Below are 23790 nucleotides of genomic sequence, written 5' to 3'. Positions count from 1 at the left end.
CCTCCTTCTTGTCTTTCCTTGCTTTGTATTTCCAGTGACCTCATCAAACATGCAAGAGCCTAAACCTGGGAACAGAATTGCGTGGCAAGGAAGGAGGCTTTCTGTGGATGAAAGGAGAGAGAGGAATAACGATACAGCTTCATTTCAATGACGACCATCGTCGAATTTGCTATAATTTGCTTTCACACGAATTTATTTATTTATTTTTATTTTTTTGATTTCTCGTCGTATCTTCATTTCCTTCACCCTGTTTTAATTTTAGCAGTTCAAGCTACACAAAGGAATATCAATTAACCTACTAGATGATGATTTAATTCATTTCGTGTGAATATAACCTGTGAAGTAGAAAGGAATCAGTAAAATCTTATTTTTCCAGTATTCTCCAATCAAGCAACAGTCTGAAGGGGGAAAAAAAACCTCGTGTTACATCCGAAAATACACATCTCTTACATTAATGTATAAATTAATTAATGAAGATCACCTCTCACGAATTAGGTTTCAGGATTGAGTTTTTGTGCAGACATGAGGCTCTTTGTCAACCATATTGCCGTCTCTCTGGAAGAGACGGCTTCCGGCCCAAATGGTCTCAGCACGCCGGCAAGCTCTTCGAGTTTGTCTTGCTTGAGTAGCTCAGCACATAATTCAAGTAGGGTCTCTAGAGCATGAGCTCTTTCCTGGCAGGAACTATCCAACTCGCTCTTGGCTTCATCACCCCCTCTTGCAGTAATTGTACTCAATGAATTGTCACTTGGTGTCTGATCAACCACACAAGCACTATCATTTTCTTTATGCCTGGAGCAACTCAGGTCGTGTGGCTTTTCTCCGCCTTCATCATTAGCTGCCACGGTATCATTAGTCTCAGAAGATAAGCACATATGGGAGCCTTCTGTAAATGCATCTGGGCCTTCCCTCTTCTGTAAGTAGACTCCTCCCGATTCAGGGTCATCTTCAACCTTACTGCTAGGCTGCAACGCTGGTGGTGACAATTCCTCATCAAGAGACCCACCTTTATCAGTGCTTCCTTCGCTTGAAGCTGTTGATTTCCTGAAGTCCTCAAGATTGACATCTCTCCGCACTTCAGCTTTATCGTAATCTCCATTAGGAAAAGCATCCTCAACTTCCGTGGTCCCTGCAATCATGTCAACCCCTTCTGATTTTCGTTGTTCAGCAGCAACTACTTGTTCTTCATGCTTAGGAACTGGGATACCCTCTGACGTAATTTCATTGTCAGTTGTCTCCCTTGTAGGTATGCTTTTATAGTCTGCTTCCTTGCCCATGCTGCAAATGGTTGATTCAGATGTTGTTGATCCATCCTTCGAGCCACTGATACTAGTAGATGATTCAGTTATGAAGCTGGTAGGATCAACCAGCTTGGTCTGAAGGATGTCTTCTGCACTGCTTGAGACTGATTGCTTGCCGTTCTTAGGCATATCTTCATTTCCCTGAAATGGATGAATCCTAATCAAAAGATTTTGTAATCCCAATTCTTTGTCCTTACGTTCTTTTCTGCCACCAGATTTATAAGACCTCTTTGTTTTATCCTTTGAATTGACTATGGGATACACTGGAAGAACATTAGATGATGCATTACGACATCGGAGAACATATGGTTGTAAAAGAGGGTGCCTTAACAACTCAGCTGCCTGTCAACAAATAGATGCTGCATAATTAACACTTCTATCCAGATTAATCTGAAATAACATCACAGGTTGAATTGAACTCACTGTCGGTCTATGTTCAGGGTTTTTCCTGAGCATGCTCTTTATGAGTTGTTTCCTGTTGCATAGTCATCTTGTTTCAATATCAACATTTACATGAAAGGCAGAAAGTTACGCAGCTGGAAGCACAAATCTAGAGGTACATTTTGGTTGCTTTAGACATAGGAGTATTCATTTTGAGGAAAAAACGATAAATAAACCAATGATCAAAAGATCAAGGGAGAAGAAAAGCCTGAAAGCTTTGTGACTGGCAATGGTCTTAAAGCAGTTACTTACAAGGTGGAAGAATAAACAATAGGCAATGGAGAAATGGAGGACCTATTTATTTTATTGATAAGCCCAGCCATATCCTGTTACATCCATGTTTTTTCATCAATTTTATCTCATATATGCATAATGAAAAATTGGAGACAAAATAGCTTGTAATGATAACAAACACAATGGTTCAAGTTGGTTCTTACAGGAGCACGAAATGCTGGTTGATGTGCTGCAATTTCAAACATGCAGCATCCTACAGATAAAAGAGGTCTCATTATTGCAATAGGTCATGTACCAAATGGTTTTTTCAATGACAAGTATCAGTAATGCACAGTTCTTACCAAGTGACCATATATCAGATTTATAACCATAGGGTATATCTGCAAGTAGCTCAGGACACATATAGTTCGGAGTTCCAACAACCTACACAAATAAGGCATGATGAGCGGATCTAATTGAAGTGTCACTAACATCAGCGATAAGTTCAGAGCAAGATACGCATGCATATGAAACGTTATTGATACTGAAATGGAAAGCACCCACCACTAAGTATGGATGTCTGTTACCAATAATAGAACTAAGTTTCTCAACAGGGCATCAGAAAACAACAACAGTATGTCAAAGATATGCACAAACCGAGGAAGCAAGGTCTTCCGTGTTAAGCAGCTTTGCCAGACCAAAGTCACCTGTATAGTACACACAAGACATAGTTGCTTTAGGACCAACACTAAATCGAACCCAAATAGGTAAGCTTTCAAAGGACAATGCATTCATACCAAGACGAATGTCGTTATCTTTGGTGAGAAATATGTTGGAACACTGAAACAAAATAAAGTTACATTACCATATACATCATGTAAAGAACTTCCTTGCCAGTACAAGGGAATATGTAATACCTTAAGATCTCTATGGAGCACACGATTAGAGTGCAAGTAGTCCACAGCTATCAGCAACTGAGTGAGCCATTTGCAGACCTTCTGCAGGATAAAATGACAATGCAGAATGGGTATGGAATACTCACACAAGAACATATTAAGAATGGTTCATGAAATATTACTATTACCTCCTCAGGAAAAAATGATCCCCGAGCTTTCTTTATGTTCTCAGCCCTGATCCAGAGAGATTCCAGTGTTCCATCATTCATCACCGACACTCACATACCCATATTGGCATGTACATAAATGTATAACAGATGATATATGCCTTTCTTATACAAAAATGACACCAACAAAATCAATCCTTGGGCTAGGCTATGTCATCTTAACCCTCAACTATGATTAATATAATTAATGATATGAAGTGTTTTTCCCCAGCATATTCAAACTCAATTAACGAGGATTCCTTTGAAAAGTCTCCTTAACATCTATCAAATGCAAAACATCCACGCACACCCCACAACTAAAAGTTTCTGACTTTCTGCCTTTTTCTGAATCCTTGTTGCCATCTGTCTAAAAATTGAAATTTCAGCCTGAAATTCCATGTTTTTTCAGTACAAGAATAATATTAATCTTTTGTGCATATTTCAGGTCTCGTAGGCTTTCACTTAAGGAACCCAATGGCTTAAGCTTTCAGGTCAAAAGTTTACTTGTTAATTTCTAATAAAATCTTCCTTTTTCCTTACAATTTATTAGGGGAGAGAATATTTAATAGTACTGTCATAAAGGAACAAAATTTATTGGATAGACATGCTCTATGATTGTAAACGATACATTAATAATCTTATTTCAAGCCAGAAAGCTTCAGTTTTACCAACAGTTCCCCCCCCCCCCGGGGTGACGACAGATATTACTTACATGTCACCTCCTTCACAATAGCCAGTTACAATGCATATATACTCCCCCTGCAAAACATGAGAATCTCAGAAAGAGGCCATTAAAGAGTCATAAGCTCGTAACCATCAGAACGATCAGGCGTGCAACTTTAAAATTCCAGACCTATTTAGTCAACTGTTAATACAAAAGAAAGATTGTGTATTTACCTTCTCTACCCAAGCATCTTTGTACTCCACAATATATGGGTTATTTAGTTTTGCAATCAGGTTCATCTGTGACAGAGATAGAATAACCAATGCATGTAAGCAGGTAAGAATAACATTAAAAAATGGCTTCAGACTTGTCTTAAGACAAAGTCTGAGAAATCATTCTAAAGAAATCTGTTTTAAAGTTATTAAAAACCTTGCTTTGAGTCATACTTGTCTACTTGACACAAAATGCCATATTATTAAGCATTGCCACCTTGGCCAAAAAAAAGGTGCCACGGTTGTGCACGCATAAGAAACTGCACTAGACAAATCTCTCTTCTCTGGAAGTCTGATCAGTATCGTTACTCTAAAAGGCAATGATATGTGACATACGTCTTCAAGATTGCATCAAATCAAATTAAACTGAAACAGCATTGGCTAATATCATGTTTTTTGTATAACTAGCAGGGCAGAAGGGATACTGCTTGCGAGATACACAACATATGCAGACGACTTCCTTCTAGAATGAAGATAGCATTGTCAGTCAGCAAAGGCATGTTCGTAGAGTCATAGAAGAAAAAATGGTATTCAGAAAAATTGAATATTACTGAAAAGTGTGGCTCATTTATGCCACTAATATGACCCAAAGGTGGTAGCTAACGGATGTGAACGACAGTTTTTTTTTTTTTTCTCTCATGCAAGACACAAGGAAATATATTAAAACAGCATAAATTCAAAAGGTTGTATAGTGTACACTAAAGATGAATGTATCGGTTGGAAGGGTGTTACACCAACCTCTTGGTGCGCTGTTCGCTTGAATTTCTCGGTTTGCTTGGTCAAGCGAATCTTCTTCAACACATACCTACCGAAAATGAACAGCATTTGAAGTAAAAATTGCAGCTTACAGAGAATTCTATTTAATCGAGCAGGTGTAATTAAACACACAGAGCTTTAAAAAAAAATAATCTTCGAATTTCCATTGTTAAGGCATACATTTTTTTACCACAAAAAGAAAAAAGGAACTCCGACCCATTGTATGCATGGTTTACCATTTACAAAGTAGCAACCATGAGGATAGAATTTGTGGGAAGAGTGTCTTACTTCTTATTCTCAGAGTTATGGAGAACAAGGTAAGCGGAGCCGAATGCCCCTCTGCCAATTTGCTCAATCACTTCATAGTCTTCCATCTTGGACCTGGGGTCACCATTATCGGTCTCCATGGAAAGCTCCAAAAGCGGGCAGACAGACGGTGAAGCTGCAGATCCTAATTGCTGCAAATCCAATTGACGCAGCAGAGCAACAATTCTGTGGCGAAGGCTCACCAACCTTGTCCTCTAGCTCTGTGTTCAATCCAGACGGGCTAATTAAAGGCAACCGGTCGATTGAAGAGCATTAATTAGGGAAAGCAACTATCGCATGAGAACGAGTTCGGACACTCCTGAATAGGTTCCTGCACCTATTAAAGGGTTTCACATGCAGAAGGGGCATAAATGCGAGTAAAGCTAAATTCCGTAGTTATGATCCTAAACAACCTTCTGAGGAGAGAGAGGCAAGGCTTGACTAGGCAAAAGCAGAATATTGCGCTGCCGAGAAAAAAAAAATGAAAGCTTGATGACTTACCCCAAAAAGAACCAAGAGGGGAAGACAGAGAGAGACAGGTGGAAAGACAACAAAGTCACTCAATTATAGTAAAGCCCAATGTCATATTCATATTGTCACATTTATAATACTTTTGCTATTTTTTTAATTTAAGTTCGAGCGCATCATAGCTCCCACCTAAAAAGAAAAGAAAATGGGGAAGTAAAGTGAGAGAGAAACAGGAAGTGTGACAGGTGTGGAAAACTAAAGAAAAAGGCAAATCCATATCCTTGCTTGCATTTACAGATTCATGGGAGATCTTCGCTCGCAAGAGGGGATGTTCCTTCCACGAAGTTGAGATGTCATGGTCCCTGCACCTTAAAATAAAATCATCCAAAATTGGAACGACCCAATCCTAATACTGTTCATAAAGTTATTTGGTCCTGAGTTTTCTTGTGAGGCCACCCACCAGCGTGGGTCCAGTGCAGTGATAATGGTTTAACATCTCAAACTTTTGCCTTCTCCGGCGGAAAGGCATTTCTATTTTTTTTTTTTTTAAATTTTTTTATCGTATGGATAGTTGATCTGAAAATCTTTCGCTGACTTCAAATTTTGAGGGGGATATAAAATGGAGGATGATTTTGCTAATGCAATAATGGTCAACAAACATGTCGTAATTATGTTTCCAAAATTGAGTGGTTTTGCAGCTGATCGGTTTGTTTAGGAGTAAGTGATGCTATCATTATTTGCATTAATGTTTGATGAGCCAGATTACCTGTTGATTTGGTAGTCGTGGTGTCAAATCTGGACCTAATTCTTCTGTTCAACCAACCTTCTCAAGAACCCCCTGATTATATTTTTCTATGTAAAGTCACGGTATAGGTACGGATGAGAAATTCTGCAACGTACATCATTAATATGTTGTTTGATAGTTAAATTAAATTAAATCGTATAATTATACCCCAGGTTATAACGCTTTATTGTCCATATTTTGTTTCACAGGGAATAAGTAAAATAGTATTAACGGGTGATCCTCCCTGGTTAAAGTGGCACTCACCAACTATTTTCTTCTCAGGTTCTGTTTATACTATTTTCCGGTCACCCTTGTCCATTGCAGCATATTTGACAAATGACTTTTTAGCTTACGCATTCCAAGGAAAAAAAATAATTATCTCTTCGACTGTTATTGAACATATAACTGATTGATGAGTGTTGCGTTCCCACAAAAAAAAAAAAATCATCGACGTTATTGAACAACGACTCTTTAAGTGACCCTATATTAAATTGTGTGTACAGATGGGAATTTCAGAAGTTGGTGATCCACCCAAGCAGAGAAATCAAAGCACTCGCCACTTCGAGTAACCAATTCTTCTGTACTTCTTAAATTGAACTGGAGGACGATTAGTATCTGGGCATATGAACCTTAAGTGAGCCCAGATAGATTTTTGAAGGCCTAAACCAATGGCTGCCCAATGTGGCGCTGTCTAACAGGCCGAGTTGTTAATTAAGGAAGCTCATGAGTAATTGCGCATTCTAATCCCAACTCTAAATGGGCCGCCTTTTTCATAAGCACGCCACTTCCCCCTAAAAAAAAATCTAAACAGAGTTACTAAAAATGATCTTTTTACTTTCACAGTTTACAAAGAAAAGCACGGAACGACTTTTTCTTTAAAATCAATTTCAGCTGGCTCCGTAAGTTTTGACTTGAATACATGGATGGAGTTAATTAAGAACTAGTTTGCGGCTGTGTCACTAACCCTAACAGTCTCATAAAGTTACTGGAGTGAAGAAAGGATTCGCAGAAGCAAACATCACACAGAACGATGTTGGTTTAAGCTCTCCCAACCAATAATCATTGAACCGAGCTGAGGTTGCTTCTGCCATCAAATTGAAAGCCTTCTCAGGAAAGAAAAGCTTCACCCATCATACTCCCCACTTACATCTATGCAATCAAGCAAATCATTCTTTTCAGAGTCAAATCCTCAATCCCTTGCTTCACACGTCACTCTTCTATTTATGCCTGCCTTCATTCACCCTGCATTTTACTTTACCCTTCTCGTATTATATTATAAAACCACCAAAACAGAACATGGGTGTCGGGTATGCTGGCTGACTGCTCAGAGCCATTTCTTCTGCATTATATTGTTCTGTTCTGGAAAAACTCACCAATACTCTCAACGAGTAATACCCCGCAATGCTTCAAGTCACCCCGTCTATCCCACTTCTCTTGATCCAGACTCTTATCAGAACACTCAAACATATGTTCATCGCAGTTGGCCAGACTACAGAAATCACACACTTGGCTTCAATATTGCCGGCACTGGTTCTTTGATGAGTTCAAGCTAATCCCAAAAAATCTTAAAAAATTAGCCATGCATGGCTAAAAGCAGAATACAATGAACTAAATACAGGAGAATTAGGAAGAAGAGGAGGCGTGGAAAGTTGAATGTTGCAGCAAAGACGCAATGATCATACATGCCTCCACATAAACTATTCGGCGTATATACTCCACGGCCGCTCTTTAAATAGACTTTGGATGTGTTTGGGATAGCGGTGGCAGAAGTGACTTTTTTTCAATCTGACTTTTACAAAGTCAGATTGAGTAAAAGTCAGATAGGGTAATGTGATTTATTTGGATTAGATTTTGAAAAAAAGTCAGTGAAGCTGAAACTTGTTTGGATGTTAGATGCAAAATAACTTAAAAGGACATGAATTTTATTAAATAGTATATATCCAATATTAAATATATATAATGTGATTATTTTTTAAGAAGTAAGGAAAATAAAATTATTAAAAGTAAAGAAATTTAATTTATTATTAGAAAAAAATTATATATATAATGTGACTATTTTAAAAGAAGTAATGAAAATAAAATTATTAAAAATAAGGAAATTTAATTTATTGTTATAAAAAAATTATACATATAATGTGACCATTTGATTCGTGAGAAAAGGAAATCTCTGGGATTTGAGGTCCGGGGAAGGATAAGCCTAGAGTGACATAGGAGAAGCACGAAAGGAGGGGGATTTTGGTTTCAGCGACTCCTTCTTTGAGATAGGTACCCTTGAGCCATGGTTTCGTGTTTTTGTTTTAAGTGAGGTGAGGAAAAATTCATACAGGATCAGGGTCATGTGAGTAAAAAATTTTAACACCCACATAAATTTTCTAACAGTATTTTTCACCGCCCCTCATCATCCAAAAAAAAACTCTTTCAGATTGCTTCTTCCAGAAGCCCATTTCAGCCTCAGAAGCCAGATTGAGAAAACCTAGGTCCAAACATGATAAAACTCTGCCTATTTAAGATGTACGTTTGGGGGTCCAAACATGATCCCAGACACCCCTTTTATCGTATTGTGTGCTTTTTAAGAAAACAAGTTGCATCATGGATTTTCATGTCTCCTGACTTCCACGCTGTAAGTAGCTTATTTATTTTTATTAGGATGATATTGTTTTTGTAACTTAATCTACAGATTACTTATTGTCTCACATTCCGTTCTTCATTTCATTTAAACCTTGCATATCAAGTAAGATCTCCAGAATGCATCAATCTGCTCAAATTTAATTATTTTAAAACTTCATTATCCTACCCAATCCCGGAACATGCAATTTTTTAATTTTTTTCGTAAATTAATTTATTGTGAAATCGCATTAAAACACAAATATTCGAGAATCAACATTCTCACTCCAAGACACTTCAGATTTACGTGCTGTCATTTATTGAATTAACTCTACATATAAAATACTTTGTTTACTAAATAAATATGTTAGTAAAATTAATCAATTTATAATATCATATAAAAAGTTTGAAAATATAAGTACTTTTTTTTTTGGGGCAAGGCAGGCGCTTATGTGATTTTTAAATTTTTAACGGGTAATTTCTTGCGATAAAAATAATGGTTGGATAGGGAAAAAAAAAACCTGAAAAATAGAAGGGTGGCGTGTGCAACATAATTTTTTTGACTTTGATGAGTCACCGAAGATATGGAGAGAATTTTGATCAGGAGCAGTATTTTAATTAATAATTTTAAAACAGCCAGATGCATGTTTTATGATTTAATGGAATTGATGATTTTTTTTTCTTACCCTTGATTTTTTTGAGCTGGAATTAATTTTTTTTGGCCCTGGAATTTTGTACGTACCGAGATGTAAACACTTGTCATTTATATTTAACAGTTGGAAAAAAAATATTATTTACTCTTCTAGTCCTATTTATAAAGTATTTTCAAAATAGTTTATATAGACAAAAAAACCTTAAAATACATTAACTATTCTATTAAAATATAACAATTTTTTTAATTTTGCCCATATTTAATATACACATATTTTAAAAAAGATAGCTAATTATATCATAACAAATAAAGAATAAAATAGTATATTCACACTGAAAATTTAATAAAATAAGTTATAAATATGACAAAAAAAAATCTTTTTCCCATTCTATAAATAAGACAAAAAGAGTATATTTGAACTGGGTGAATATTAAAAGAAAGGTAAAAAGAAAAGAGAAAAAGGCGGCAAACCAGTAATTAAGAGCAATTAGAAGGGCGTTTTATCAATAATCACCGACTACGCAACTGGCAGATAAGAGTCGATTCAAAACAGGGAGTGCCGACCCTTCTACGTTTTTCTCTTTTTGTCGCTCCGTTGCCTCTGCCTCTGCCTCTGCTGCTGCGTTTGGCGTGGTTCTGGTGTCTGGTGTTCGATTTCCATAACTATTTTCATTCCCCTTTATAGGTATTTGATCTTTTATTTTGTGGCGTTTTATCAAATTTATCTTCTTATTCATCTGCTAATATCTGGAGACTTGATTACCTTGTCTGATTGTGTGAATCGTGGAACCCTAGTAGACTGGTGGGAGTGTCATGTTTCCATTGATTTTTCCCTTTTTCTGATTTACTGCTCTCTACTGTTTGGTAATTTAATTAATTTTTGTCTACTGATCGATTGGCCTACTGGTGGAAGCCCCCTCTTTCCCAGTTTAATCATTTTGGATGAGTTGGTATTTCGGGTTTCTTAATTCTGGTTTTTGGCTGGGGTCAATTTTATGGCATTTTGGTTCTCGGGTATACCCTATAACGACAGAAAACGAAGTTGTCGATGGGTTTTCTCACTTCCCTTATTCGGTCGGAAATTTCTGCCAACCTGGTTGTATACTTCGCTTATGTAACTCTTCGACAGAGGCTTGCTTATCTTGATTGATAAGTTTTGTTTGCGTGTTTCAATTTTGAGCAAATACTGCTTGTTTATTGAGTTCTTTAGCGTATGCGTCTGTGTGTAATTTTACAGTACTGTAATTCTTATAATCGAATTTTGTTTTGGGCCAACGATCAGCATTAAGCGAAGGGAAAGAATTTGGAGGGTGGCTGGGGCTACACGTCCGCGTTTGAGGGTGATAACGCATTTAGTTGTAGTTTTTGTGGGGATATTTATGTTCGCTTTATGCTGCTATCCGTTGCGTACAAGTTTATTTTGCTGTGTTAATGTAAACCCTTGTTGTGAGGCATAGTTCTTACTTACTGCATATTGTGAGGGAATATCTTTCTTTTGCTTTTGTATATCTTCTTAAAAGATGGTGAGGTGCTTTACTTGCAGGTGGTAAAAAAAAAAATTAATGGAGTCTCACGATCAGACAGGATGCCAGGCACCAGATCGCACCATTCTTTGTATTAACAATTGTGGCTTCTTTGGCAGAGCTGCTACCATGAATATGTGCTCCAAATGTTACAAGGATATGCTGCTGAAGCAGGATCAGGCCAAACTAGCTGCATCATCAGTTGAAAACATTGTGAATGGCAGCTCTAGCAGCGGCAGTGGGAAAGAGGCTGCAACTGCATGTTCTACTGATGTACAAATCGGAACTATGGAGGTCAAGACAATACATGCAGAAATTTGTCAGGATTCATCCTCTAGTGAGAGTTTAGAGATGAAAGTCAAGGCTGGTCCCAGCAGATGTACAACTTGCCGGAAGCGTGTTGGATTAACTGGTTTTAGCTGCAAATGTGGGAACATTTTCTGTCCAACACATCGCTATTCTGACAAACACAATTGCCCTTTTGATTATCGGACCGTTGGTCAGGATGCTATAGCCAAAGCCAACCCTGTAGTTAAGGCAGAAAAGCTTGACAAAATCTAGGCATGCACTAAACTGAAGTCAAATGGATATAGCTTGATGCTTCCCTTTTTATCAACATGTCTTCATATATGTTGGCTTCTTGACTTTTTCAGGCGTCCTCTAGTGATTTTAATGATCAATGTCACGGCAACAAGGACCTCACTGGGGAATATCCGTGTTATGGGTTGATTGGCAAAGATTCACTTGCTAGCTAGCTGTTGCTTGAATGTTTGTGCTAGTTGAAGGACACCGATGGGTCATTCTGTAAATGGATTTCCTTGTTTGGCTTGCATTATTTTGGTGCATGAATGCTATTTATTACTTATCTATGTGTGTGTTTTGAAGTTTGAGGCTGTTTAAATAATACTTATTTACCCTATTATGCGCTCTTATGTGTTCTTCCAAAGTTGGAGGCTGTGGGTTGGACTCTGTCGTAGCAAGGTATATTTGTCTTTAGTCCACGTCATATGAGCCTTAGGTATTTTTTAAAGAAATATATTTAATAATGTGTCTTACTTTATCTGATTGCATGTTGCATAGTTGAATCTATGTGCACATTGATTTTGTTTAGAGTGTTATTTCTTCATCGGTAGAGGATGCTTCTCTTCACTCATAACTATTGTCCCTGTGTTTGATATATGTTGAGGTTATGAGTTCAGATACAAAATCAATTCAGTTGGCTGTTGGGGAGGATGCTTTTGTTTTATTTGATAGTTTTGGCCTTCTAACACTATCGTGGATCTAATACTGCTGGCCTTCCAAAAGTTGGGGCAGTGTTTTAAGTTAAACGTGGCTGAGAGAGGGCGCCTATGGCCTGCTTTTTCTATTTTGGGTTATCTTGTAATGGATTTAAGACCGAAGCTATGTGTAAGTGTTTAATGCGCGAAATCCTAAAATTCTCAAGTATTGAGATTTGAAAAGTCTGAGAGATATCTAGGTACAGAGTCAGAGATCTAAAAAGTTGGATCTTGTGTAGAGATAAGATTTAACAAACGATGCCAGAGGGGCTGATATCATCGTGTGACGTGTGACTAGAAAGTAACAAACAATAACGTGATTGTCATGGTTCATTGCCATGATTTGAATACCTGTTGGCTATTGTTTTGATTGTTTTTGGTTGTGGTTATTTGATATAACGTTGTTTCAAAGTGTTCAATTTGTCATTGGGGCATATCGGAACATTAAGGATCTGTTTGTCTCCGAGCAGTTGCGTTGAAGTTGCTACTGGCATTTGGCGATATATTTAATCGAGTTTTCTTTTCTGTAGCATTCGCACCGCCGTTGGGCCGTCATTATCCGTTTTTTTTGTTGACAAGAGGACGGAACGGAATGCTGTGGCGCACACAGTTGGATGTGTTCTTATTGAGCTCTTTTTATCGAAGTTGTTATACATTAAAAAAGTGTTTGGATGAAATCAAATCATGATTTTAGAAGTGATTGTATGTTATACGAAATAAATATGTAAAGGAATTCGTCTTGATTTATACAAAAAAAATATTTTTAAAAAACACTTTTAAAGATATCTAAACATCTTAGACGTCTTGCTTCCGGTGGACAGACATGTGATTTTAGCCGTTTCTTGACCTGAGCAACTGCATCTCTCATTTCTTGATTAGAGAATCGCATCCTTATTAAATTCATTTACCCGAATTTTGCCCACACTGATCACGGGTAAGTTTCGTGGGAGATGTTCTGTTCTTCTGGAGCCTTGGTCGTCAAACTCATGCTTTCAGACAGGTGTGTGCAGCTATGGCTTCTTTTCTTGGCTAAAAATACGATGGGATTCTTGCCAAAATAAAATTGTGATTGATGGCTGCATAAGCGGTTCTATTCTTAAAATATGTCCATTAATGGCTCCGATACGTACAGACGTTGCTGCGTGGGGATACGAATTTGCGTCCTATCCCGATATTCTCAGCTACGCTCCTTCGACGACAACTGGAGGATGAGTTTGAAAGGGCTAAATCTAATTGTTTCGGTCTGCTTATTTGCATCCTAATCCTACTGAAAGTTGTAGTCCTTGGCCCTGCCCTTTTTCCCTATTTGGCTATGGAGTTTTAATCTCGTGAGTTTGACTGACTCGGTTGGTAAGCTGTTTCATGTAACTAAGCAACCATGGCCATCGTATTCGGACAAAAGAGGAGAAAGGTGGAAAGGCAAGGCAGAAAAAGAAGCTGGGGTTGATTTTCTTCTCCGTTTTACTCTACAAATTCGAAGGTTGGATGTGTGCATTGTGCAATGTAACGCACTTCACAACTTATATAAATAGGGGCCAGTATAGCAACATGAAGCTGAAACGAAACGACCCCACCCCTCCCCCGTCCCCAGCAAACGTGTTGGCATAACCAAAATTGATGAAGCCGAGCTATAGGAATAAGTATTATTATTAGTATCATTATTATGGACCCTAGTCCTCATGTCTTTCTTCGGAGTAATAAGTGGCGTTTGACAATAAGCTTGCCCTTTGCTCACACCCACGATCTTGTGTCCCGTTTCTGTATTAAAAGACAAAAAGATGTCGCCCTCATTACGTGGGTTCTCATATCCCATCTGTGATTTTGGGTCTTGGCGAATATTTTTTGCTAACAAAGAGAGCAGCACAGACACCCATGCCCTCTTTGTTTCTACTCCCCCAAATCTGAATCACAATTCACAACGTATTGAAAATGCTACTACTGCTTTTATAAATTATCTTCTTCGTGACACGAATAAAATAACTCTTGATGCTGTCCTTGGCATCTCTTTTCCTCTTGGATGCTCCAAAATTTGACCTTTTTGCTCATTGTAAAGTTGACTCTCGAAAGTATTGGAATATGCCTTTGTTCAGATTTCCCCAATGGCCAGTGTGAAATGTGCCAAAACCGCATCATGTCCACTCTGTTTTTTCCTAAAATTTAATCACTCGGGAAATATACCCCCTTATCTTTAACAGCATCTGTGCAGATTTTTCTCCTTAAAATTTCCATGCCTCTCTTAACTCTTAGAGGAACTGTATTTACCAGCATTGAGCACTATTGAGGAAGAGCCAAAACTAACTATAGGTAGGTTAATACTTAATGGAACATCTTAATTGAAAAAAAAGGGAGATAAAAGCATAATCTAAGTGATAGAGACGCCTTTATCAGTCGGTGGCATTGAAAATCATGATTCTCCAAAGCGCACGCATCGCTTGATGCCTTTGACCGCCATGATCGATGAGCCATAAAGCTTTGTCTCATTGCATACAGCTAACCGATATATTCTTTTTCCTCCCAGTACTTTTTTCTACTTATTCTTCTGCTCTCCTCACTCTTCATTACTACTTTAAACATATTTATTTATTTACAAGATTAAATAAACACGGATCTGACTTTCTTGATTGGTCCTCTCCTGACTGATTATGGCTCACGATTTAGCAGTGATTATGCAGCAACATGGCATATCTTATCCATCTAATTAATTACTCCTCATTCCTTCGTGACGAGTACGTTTCAAAGCAAAGTCAAGGATGTTGATTAAATGGGCACCAAACCCAACTAATGGTTGATAAACGTATATAACCACTTAATGTTAATTAATGTTAATCATGCTTAAGTCGTTTCACCTTCTCTCTAGTTCATTCATTCGTTCCGGTTTTGGGGTGCTTCAGAGCGCTCAGTCACTGTTCTCTCCCAGAAGAATCTAAAAGATTTCAGATGCTGCAGGTCTTTTAGATTTTTTTTTTTTCATTTTCACCCATTTTTCCAGTGCCAGTAATAATAATTGTGGTCCTTCACATCTTTTTACATCTTTACAGCTAAAGGTCAAACGGTACGTAAATAAAGTCAACTTTGTAGAAAATCCTCCCATAATCACATTCAACAACCCCTCTCATCTACAGCAATTATTCCTGGAAACTCATACAGGGAAAAAAAATTAAAGGCGTTGTTTCTGAGGTACGTGTTCGGATGGGAAAGTTCTGAAAATGAAAAAGGGAGACGAGCCTCGTGACGTTGTACAGTTGAAGTTGATAGAAATCCTTTCAAAAAGGTTATAATTTTAATGTAGCTGCACTTTTCAGGACCAAACTAAAACCTGGGTTCACTTTGATGCGTTCCAAGAACTTTTTTAGGTGCCATATCCTCTTTTGCCAGAGAAAGCTAAACCCTGTTTACTTATTCATTCCCTTCCCCTGTTTTTTTTTTTTGGGGTGATAATCTGGACATTAATTTCACCTGGAAGTATTATTACCGTATGGAGATGAAACGGAAAAAAATAAATAAAAATAAATAAAATGTGGTCCATAAGCACAATGAATAATAATAATGTACGAGTCCGTGGTTGTATTGTATGTGCAAGGGACATTTCCAAATTTCCATTATTACTGTTGTTGCTATGCCGATGCCGATCCTGAATACATATCAGAGGCCTTCGCTTGTGACCAAAGCCATTGACATTTGGTGCTCATGACTAATAAATGAAGCAGATATCACTAATATTGTTATTGTTATTATTAATTGTTTTAATAATTAAGTATCATAATAAAAAGCGATTGTATTTTAGTATTATTCTTAGTGATATGTGCAAGTTCCCAAAAAGTCTTGGGCATAGGCACGAGCGAGGTGGAGTTTTGGCAGGTAATGCGATTGTCGTTTATCAAACTTGCTCACGAGACGCTAACCTCGCTTTTTTCACTCCTTTCCACCCCTTCGTTTACAATCTCCATACAGCTTTTCAATTTGGATTCCTTAAAGTTCATGTAGTTTCACATCACTTGTTTGAAAAAAAAAAAAAAACAGAAAACGGCTTTTTACTTTTAAAGTATTCAAATTTTTCTAGGAGCATTTTTATAAATCTCTAGGTTCTTTATGCTTGTTGTGAGCACTGTGGCTCACAAAACTTGTTAGCAATTGAAAGTCGGAAAGCATATTATTGACAAAGACGCTCTCTTTCAAGCAAATACTATAAATGTCCTGCAAAATTCCATTTCAATTATTTTGATAATAAATGGAAGAAATTATCACCACATCTTAAAAGTTAAACAAATGAACCATTACAGTTTTTTGTTTTTTTAATAAAAAAAATGGATTTCAAAGACATAATTATTTGCATGTTACTTTTTGTACATTACAATTTTTGTCTTTTATTTTTGTTCTCAGTCGATATTTAGTTGGGCAGAATTCTTTAATCTGCTGAATGAGACTCAGAGAGGGAAAGAAAAAGAAAGGAATCAATTGAGAAACGGAGCAGGTAAAACACACCCATTTGTTTATTTTTATATGTTTCGGATTATTATAATTTTCAAGAGGGCAGATTTGTGTCTCCGGATTCTCACACATTAAACAATGTAATCCGATGGATATTATAATGCAAAGAAAAAAGGAGTGGAAGACATTCGAGTCACCCCTTTATGTAGCTCTCGTTATACTCAACTGATTAACTGATTAAACTGTTCATAAGAACAGTATGGATTCAATTATTTAATCAGCTACCGGTATCGGAATTCGACAAGTTGGGTTCATCGAGTATAAAATCATGGGGCATCTGATGAGTGAGAAACCCACTCTTCAATTTTTAATCCACATATTCTTGTCTTGGATATAGATATTAATTAATTTATGTGTTTCATAATTTTTAATCCTTAACGGGAAATCCTCGGAGATGTAAACCGTCTGATTTCTGACAGTCAATGGGGAAGACCCCATCTCGGGACAGAAGTTGACAAAATGGCCATGTGACCTTCGAGCCATGGATTTTGGGATCTCCCCAACATGCCAAACATCATCCGTCTTCAATTTAATGCAGTGAGGTACATTGAATTTATTTCCCTCCTTAATAAGGTTTCTGCTTGGGTGGTGGAATGTCAAATCCTGAGTGAACCCCATACTTTGTTTTTATCTTCTTAGGATTCTATTTTCAGCGTTGAAAAACCCATATCCCCGATCCTCTTCTCTTCTAGGGTCAATGGGTGGATGGATTCTGTGCTGATGCTGTGTTGGCTTGGTTCTCTTTTGGAGAGATTTGGTAAAAGTAATTATCGATAAACATACTATTAAAGTGAAAACCAGGGCCAAAAACAATAAAGCATTGGTGGGTAACAAACTGGAAATGCAGAGAAGGAACTCGGCAGGCACGCATCAATGCTTGTACTGTCTTACAAAAAGGTGAAAACACGATGAAATATGATATGTTGGAGTTTTCTTTTAAGAAAAAAAGTTTTTTTTTTTGGATAATTTTTTCATGACAAAATTCCCGTTAGCTATGATGAGTTATCGCACGTAAACCCTTTTCCTCTTGGTCCATCATCGACGTTCATTAATACCAATCCCGTCACACTCGCAACTCACTGATATATACAAAGGAAAGCATTGAAGACAACACAGAGCAAGCCCTCTTGCTTCCAGACACCTAGCTAATGGCTACATCCTGTATATACCTGTTCCTTCTCTCTGTGACCTTCACAACGTTCAATCTTGGTTCATCTTCGTCATCAGAGGCGGATATCCTTCTCTCCTTCAAGGCCTCCATTGAAGACTCTAGGAAGGCTCTGTCAAGCTGGTCCAATACTTCCTCCACTCACTACTGTAACTGGACCGGAATCGCCTGCTCCTCCACTTCTCCTTCCCTCTCTGTCACGTCCATTAATCTTCAAAACTTGAACCTTTCTGGGGACCTCTCGTCTTCGATATGTGATCTTCCAAATCTGTCATACCTCAATCTTGCTGATAATTTATTCAACCAGCCCATCCCTCTCCATCTTTCTCAGTGTAGTTCGTTACAGACTTTGAATCTCAGTAATAATCTCATATGGGGAACCATCCCAATGCAGATTTCTCAGTTTGGTTCATTGAGAGTGCTTGATTTCAGCAGAAATCACATCGAAGGAAATATCCCAGAAAGCTTGGGCTCCCTGAAGAATCTCGAAGTCCTTAACATGGGAAGTAACCTACTATCAGGTGATGTGCCTGCTATCTTCGTGAATTTAACTAAGCTTGCCGTTCTTGACTTGTCTGAAAATCCATACTTGGAAAGTGAGATTCCAGAGGGTATGGGCGAACTTGGAAGTCTCAGGCAACTTCTGTTGCAAAGTTCTGGTTTTCACGGTGAAATTCCGGATTCTTTTGCGAACCTGCGTAGTTTGACCCATTTAGACCTCTCCCAGAACAATCTAACCGGTGAGATTTCTCAGGGTCTGGTGTCTTCTCTCAAGAACCTGGTGTCCTTTGATGTTTCACAGAACAAGCTTTCGGGGTCACTACCAAATGGCGTTTGTAATGCAAAAGGTCTCATAAATCTCAGTCTCCATACAAATATTTTCAGTGGTTCAATGCCCAACACCATTGGTGAATGTAAGAATCTTGAGAGATTTCAAGTTCAGAACAACGAGTTAACTGGAGACTTCCCTTCTTCGTTATGGTCATTACCTAAAGTTAAGCTCATTAGAGCTGAAAACAACAGATTCTCAGGACAAATACCTGAATCCATATCGGGAGCTGTTCAGTTGGAGCAAGTTCAGCTTGACAATAACAGCTTTGCTGGTAAAATTCCTCGAGTCTTGGGTTGGTCAAGAGCTTATACAGATTCTCTGCGTCTCTCAATCGTTTCTACGGAGAACTTCCTGTAAACTTCTGTGATTCCCCTGTTATGAGTATTGTGAATCTCTCTCACAATTCCCTTTCTGGTCCAATCCCAGAGCTGACCAAATGCAGGAAACTGGTTTCATTGTCTCTAGCAGACAATAGTCTTACCGGACAAATCCCTCCTTCCCTTGCTGACTTGCCAGTGCTAACTTACCTTGATCTTTCAGCTAACAATCTCACAGGCTCAATACCACTAGGACTTCAAAATTTAAAGCTTGCTCTTTTCAATGTGTCCTTCAATCAGCTATCTGGCAAGGTACCTTATTCCCTGATTTCTGGTCTTCCTGCTTCATTTTTGGAAGGAAACCCTGAACTTTGTGGCCCTGGATTACCCACTTCCTGTTCTGATGACCCTCCAAGAGACCATTCCGGAGGTCTCACTCCGCTGGCATGTGCCCTTATCTCTGTAGCATTCGTTGTGGGAACTGCGGTGTTTGTTGGTGGATTTATTTTGTATAGGAAGTTTAGCAAGAGGAATCAAATAGGATTTTGGCGCTCAGTGTTCTTCTATCCCCTTAGAATTACTGAGCAAGATCTGCTTATAGGAATGGATGAGAAAAGCTTGATTGGAAATGGGGGTGTTTTTGGCAAAGTTTATGTTGTGAGTTTACCTAGCGGTGAACAAGTGGCCGTAAAGAAGCTAGTCAATTTTGGCAACCAGACGTCAAAAAGTTTGAAAGCTGAGGTCAAGACATTGGCTAAGATTAGGCATAAGAATGTTGTTAAAATCCTGGGGTTTTGCCATTCTGATGAGTCAATCTTTCTCATTTATGAGTACTTGCGAGAAGGAAGCTTAGGGGACTTGATTTCCCGTGAGGATTTTGAGTTGCAGTGGGAGGCAAGATTGAGGATTGCCATCAGAGTCGCTCAAGCACTAGCTTATCTTCACAATGACTATGTTCCTCACTTGCTTCACAGAAACGTTAAGTCCAGGAACGTTCTGCTGGATTCAAACTTTGAGCCGAAACTCACAGATTTCGCTCTTGATCGAATCGTGGGAGAAGCCGCATTTCAGTCAACTGTTGCTTCTGAAGCAGCATCTTCCTGCTATAATGCTCCAGGTATGACAACTTACTACGCTAAAGCCGTTATTAATTTCTTATAAAATGGGTTAGTTTTGGATGGCAAACTAAAGGTTTAGATCACAAAGATATTAACTTTATAGAAGGGGTGGTTGTTTATTGCAGAATATGGGTACAGTAAGAAACCAACTGAAGAATTGGACATATACAGCTATGGTGTTTTATTGCTAGAGCTTGTGACTGGGAAGCAAGCAGAGCAAACAATATCAACAGAATCTCTTGACATAGTGAAGTGGGTTCGAAGGAGAGTGAACATCACTGATGGGATCTCAAGTACTTGATCCCAAAATATCACATTCCAGTCAGCGAGAAATGATTGGAGCTCTGGAAATCGCTCTTCGTTGCACTTCCGTGGTGCCTGAAAAAAGACCATCGATGGTAGAAGTTGTTCGAGCTCTTCAGTTCCTTGAGTCACAAACCATCGCTGCAAATTCTCAGGATTCGAATGAGGAACCCTCGATTCCAATATGAAATCGTAACCCTGAGGGTCGATTTTTCGTTGAATCTTTTGTATGTAAATGCAGTTTTATTTTGTAAGCTGTTTTTGATATCTGATGATGATTTGTGGTAACAGAATGTTAAGGTGACGACGATATTCGTGTTTTGTATCGGGTTCTGTTTTAGGGTTTTGACCACTGATATATACACGAAATCCTTCCGATATCGAATGTCAATGATTGTCGTTTGTCAGGCATCAATTCACGATGAAGCGGTCGCAGAAAGATTGTGGGAGGGGAGGACAATTAGTGAGCGTAGGGTGTTAGAAAAACAGAGCATCAAGACAAATTTCGCCCCTTTTATGACGTTGGAAACATGATCATCTCGCGGTTTTTTTAATAAGAATAAATTTCCAAGCTTTCGAGTTCAACTCTTTCCTTTTAGCACAATTAGGATTTGAGCATATTATAGCGTATTTCTTCCAAACTAGATATTTTCTTTATAGAACTTTTCGAAGTCGCGTCGATTAAGTATGTATTCTTTTATTTTTGAAATGTTCTTTGAAATATGGAATCCAGCCTGTGAATTCAACTTGGTCGAATAGACTTTGCGCCTGGATTCCATGAAGAAAAGAAGGCATGTTGAGTAAAAACGAAATGATTTTAAATATTAACCAGATCGAAGGTATCATGACAATAGGTAACTTTGAGACATTATAGAACTATAATGATGGTGTTCTTTCTCAATTATGGCCTAGTGATGTCTAATCAACTTGTATTACGCTTCACCTGTATTTCTAGCGGTTATTTTAGGAGCAAGAACGACACCTAAACTGGCCATGGATGGCGGGATTGATAATGCATACCCATTTAAAACATAAAATACACTTTTTATACAAATAATTACACGTCTATCGAAATCGTAGTCTTTTTGACATGGTACTATCATCTTACTTTGAAGCATGAATAAGAGTTTATTTAGAATGATGATAGGATTTTCAAAAGGGACGTTATATCTTAATTTATGTAAATATGCTTATAAATACTTATATTAAATGGTTCCAAACAAGCACTAAAAATCCGGTCAAAAAAAAAAAAAACAAGCACTAAAAAAAAAATCCACCACTGCGTTGCAAATATTAATTAGAAAGGAGATTATCCTTCTGACATCCATGCAATCCTTTTCATTCTCTCCGCTCTGTTGAATTTTTCACATCTGTACAATTTCATCTTTAATCCTTCAATATCTCCTCACAAATTTTAATATATTTTACACATTAGAAAGATGAGTATATTTTCAATTTAAATATAAAGTCCAGATTAGAAAACACACGAGCTACCAATAATGCCCCTCATCTTTATCTTTCTTCAAACCCATTTTAATTCCAACCAAGAAGCAAAGAAACAGTAACCTCAAACATTATATAAGGTTTCTGTGCACTGTTTTTTCATAACAGACTCTTTGGTAAACAGTAAAAATGATTCAACGCTACGCTACACAGGACCTGATCATATATACCGGCTTAAGTCGGATTATTATAACTCGAGATTTTCAGTCATCTAGAATCTTTCTATTCTTTTTCGTCCCCCCCTCCCCCCAAAATATCTTTTCTGCACATTTCACGTGGACCAGACTTGACGAAGGAGCTGGTATCTAGCATTGGTGCTGGTGCGAGTGTTTAGTTCATTGGGCTTGTCTTGTCCATGAGCTGATGGAAATGAAGGCAGTTTATCAATGATGGATGTAAGAGGAGATTCCAGTTCCTCCAATTCCTCATCACTCGTATAGCCTCTCCGCTGAACAGCTGACGCATTTCTTGCCAAGTGAGACTTGCATCCTGCGTCTCCAACTTTCTCTGCCACATTAGCTGAGGAAGGAGGGCTATACACAACTGGAGCAGCAGCATATGGGAAACTTCTGGTTGAGTCTCCTGACAATCTTCTCTCCGCAATAAACTAAAACACCAAATTCAATAATATATTCAACAACTTCGTCTTAACACTTCCACAGCGCAAGATATATGCAGTGCTGTCGAGTAAAAAGATAGTATATGAACAGCCCTCCGCCAAAAACATAGCCTAAACAGGAAAGAAGCGTAGATCATACCTCGGCATTCAGCGCTTCTAAGACGGCACCAGGAACAGGGTCTGGACAGAACTCGTCCGGAGTGAAGTTGCAGAGTATCCGTTTAACCAATGGAAGACTAATAGATGGACAGACCTGTGTGGCATAAATATAATGAAGTGAGGGGAAGTGAGCTCGCAAGCAAAAGAAAAGCTAAGGTAATGTCCTTCTATGAACAGTAGAATTAGTTCATAGGAACCTCTTGTCTGACATGTCTGTCCATAAGCATGTCTTTTGGGAGCATAAGGAGGTCACTCAAATCGTTCAGGAGAGGAAAAGATTGAGGTTCACCATCTCCACCCGCCCTGTCATGTTCACAGTTCTCATCTTCAGGTGCACAGGTTTCAGCATCCATCCCAAACATGTCAGTAAGCCATCGAGACCAATTCCTACCTGCATTTCAGTTAGCTCTTCGTCAAACTAGAATTCTTATAGGCTTAAATTCTGGGATAAGAAATCCACATTATACGAAACTTGATTCGTTTTTCCATGTAAACACAATTTGATGTGAGTTGTATTGTTCATATCTTCATGGCTTCTGAAAAAATTCATAGCTGGTATTAATAATAGTTATATATATCTTTATGACCCCCCAAATTTTGTTTCTTCTCATAATTTCCCATTATGATTCAACACATGTTCAAATAATGTATGGAAACAAGAAGTTGCAAGAAAAAGGAACGCACAGAATTTTTAAGTTGTGCACCAGACCCAAAGCTTAATCTCCAGCTGGAATTGGCAGAACCTTTGAATCCACAATAGGGTCTGATACAGGATCAGTTGGAATCTCGTGGACTGACTCCCGCAGTATAGCATTGAACATTGCAACATCTAGTCTGCCTATGCACTGTTCCATGACCTGGAAAAAGAATTTAAATTCAAAGATAAAGATTAACAAACCTTCGGAGCCAGAGAAGGGAAA

At 38.1% G+C, this 23790-nt stretch overlaps 4 protein-coding genes across 6 annotated transcripts; 2 read left to right on the top strand and 2 right to left on the bottom strand.

Annotated features, from left to right (window-relative positions):
• Positions 1 to 405: 405 nt before the first annotated feature.
• Positions 406 to 5606, bottom strand: LOC114763270 (serine/threonine-protein kinase Nek6). 2 transcript variants are annotated; one of them, XM_028952900.1, is made up of 13 exons: positions 5038 to 5606; positions 4732 to 4798; positions 3955 to 4020; positions 3770 to 3816; positions 3040 to 3085; positions 2873 to 2953; positions 2753 to 2795; positions 2613 to 2662; positions 2318 to 2399; positions 2180 to 2229; positions 1995 to 2068; positions 1725 to 1776; positions 406 to 1643 (listed from the first exon to the last, which is right to left on the bottom strand). In XM_028952900.1, exons 1-13 carry the CDS (start codon positions 5154 to 5156, stop codon positions 492 to 494), a joined length of 1929 nt encoding a protein of 642 aa, XP_028808733.1. In that variant the 5' UTR covers positions 5157 to 5606; the 3' UTR covers positions 406 to 491. The 2 variants fall into 2 exon arrangements, with proteins under 2 accessions (XP_028808733.1, XP_028808734.1); XM_028952901.1 differs by having other exon boundaries at positions 4986 to 5073.
• Positions 5607 to 10145: 4539 nt separating this feature from the next.
• LOC114763273 (zinc finger A20 and AN1 domain-containing stress-associated protein 8-like) lies at positions 10146 to 12005 on the top strand. 2 transcript variants are annotated; one of them, XM_028952906.1, is made up of 3 exons: positions 10146 to 10248; positions 11107 to 11664; positions 11842 to 11853. In XM_028952906.1, the coding sequence occupies exon 2, from the start codon at positions 11126 to 11128 to the stop codon at positions 11645 to 11647; it is 522 nt and encodes a 173-aa protein (XP_028808739.1). In that variant the 5' UTR covers positions 10146 to 10248; positions 11107 to 11125; the 3' UTR covers positions 11648 to 11664; positions 11842 to 11853. The 2 variants fall into 2 exon arrangements, with proteins under 2 accessions (XP_028808739.1, XP_028808738.1); XM_028952905.1 differs by lacking the exon at positions 10146 to 10248 and having other exon boundaries at positions 11107 to 11647; positions 11740 to 12005.
• Positions 12006 to 17889: 5884 nt separating this feature from the next.
• On the top strand, positions 17890 to 20974 carry LOC114763269 (probably inactive leucine-rich repeat receptor-like protein kinase At5g06940). Its single transcript, XM_028952899.1, is given in 4 exon segments — positions 17890 to 19134; positions 19137 to 20285; positions 20412 to 20574; positions 20576 to 20974. Coding segments are annotated over 4 exon segments (2649 nt in total). The 5' UTR covers positions 17890 to 17999; the 3' UTR covers positions 20778 to 20974.
• Positions 20975 to 22138: 1164 nt separating this feature from the next.
• LOC114763276 (uncharacterized) lies at positions 22139 to 23560 on the bottom strand. Its single transcript, XM_028952907.1, has 4 exons — positions 23555 to 23560; positions 23068 to 23261; positions 22851 to 22964; positions 22139 to 22699 (listed from the first exon to the last, which is right to left on the bottom strand). The coding sequence occupies exons 2-4, from the start codon at positions 23230 to 23232 to the stop codon at positions 22364 to 22366; spliced, it is 615 nt and encodes a 204-aa protein (XP_028808740.1). The 5' UTR covers positions 23233 to 23261; positions 23555 to 23560; the 3' UTR covers positions 22139 to 22363.
• Positions 23561 to 23790: the final 230 nt, after the last annotated feature.

The sequence above is a fragment of the Neltuma alba genome, unplaced genomic scaffold, assembly GCF_004799145.2.
Source record: "Neltuma alba isolate B1F8T4 unplaced genomic scaffold, ASM479914v2 tig00011269_pilon, whole genome shotgun sequence".
Lineage (NCBI taxonomy): Eukaryota > Viridiplantae > Streptophyta > Magnoliopsida > Fabales > Fabaceae > Neltuma > Neltuma alba.
This window is presented reverse-complemented; position numbering and strand designations above follow the sequence as displayed.

Bases quoted from the DNA above. Each gene is read 5' to 3' on its own strand.
- LOC114763270 (XM_028952900.1), bottom strand. From the start codon at position 5,156: ATGGAGACCGATAATGGTGACCCCAGGTCCAAGATGGAAGACTATGAA. The intron at 3,086-3,769 runs GTAAGTAATATC...TCTCTGGATCAG, and splicing joins TATTGTGAAGGAGGTGACAT to GGCTGAGAACATAAAGAAAG. The intron at 2,069-2,179 runs GTAAGAACCAAC...TGGATGTAACAG, and splicing joins AACCAGCATTTCGTGCTCCT to GATATGGCTGGGCTTATCAA.
- LOC114763276 (XM_028952907.1), bottom strand. From the start codon at position 23,232: ATGTTTGGGATGGATGCTGAAACCTGTGCACCTGAAGATGAGAACTGT. The intron at 22,965-23,067 runs GTTCCTATGAAC...TATGCCACACAG, and splicing joins ACAGACATGTCAGACAAGAG to GTCTGTCCATCTATTAGTCT. The intron at 22,700-22,850 runs GTATGATCTACG...TTGGTGTTTTAG, and splicing joins TAGAAGCGCTGAATGCCGAG to TTTATTGCGGAGAGAAGATT.
- LOC114763273 (XM_028952905.1), top strand. From the start codon at position 11,126: ATGGAGTCTCACGATCAGACAGGATGCCAGGCACCAGATCGCACCATT.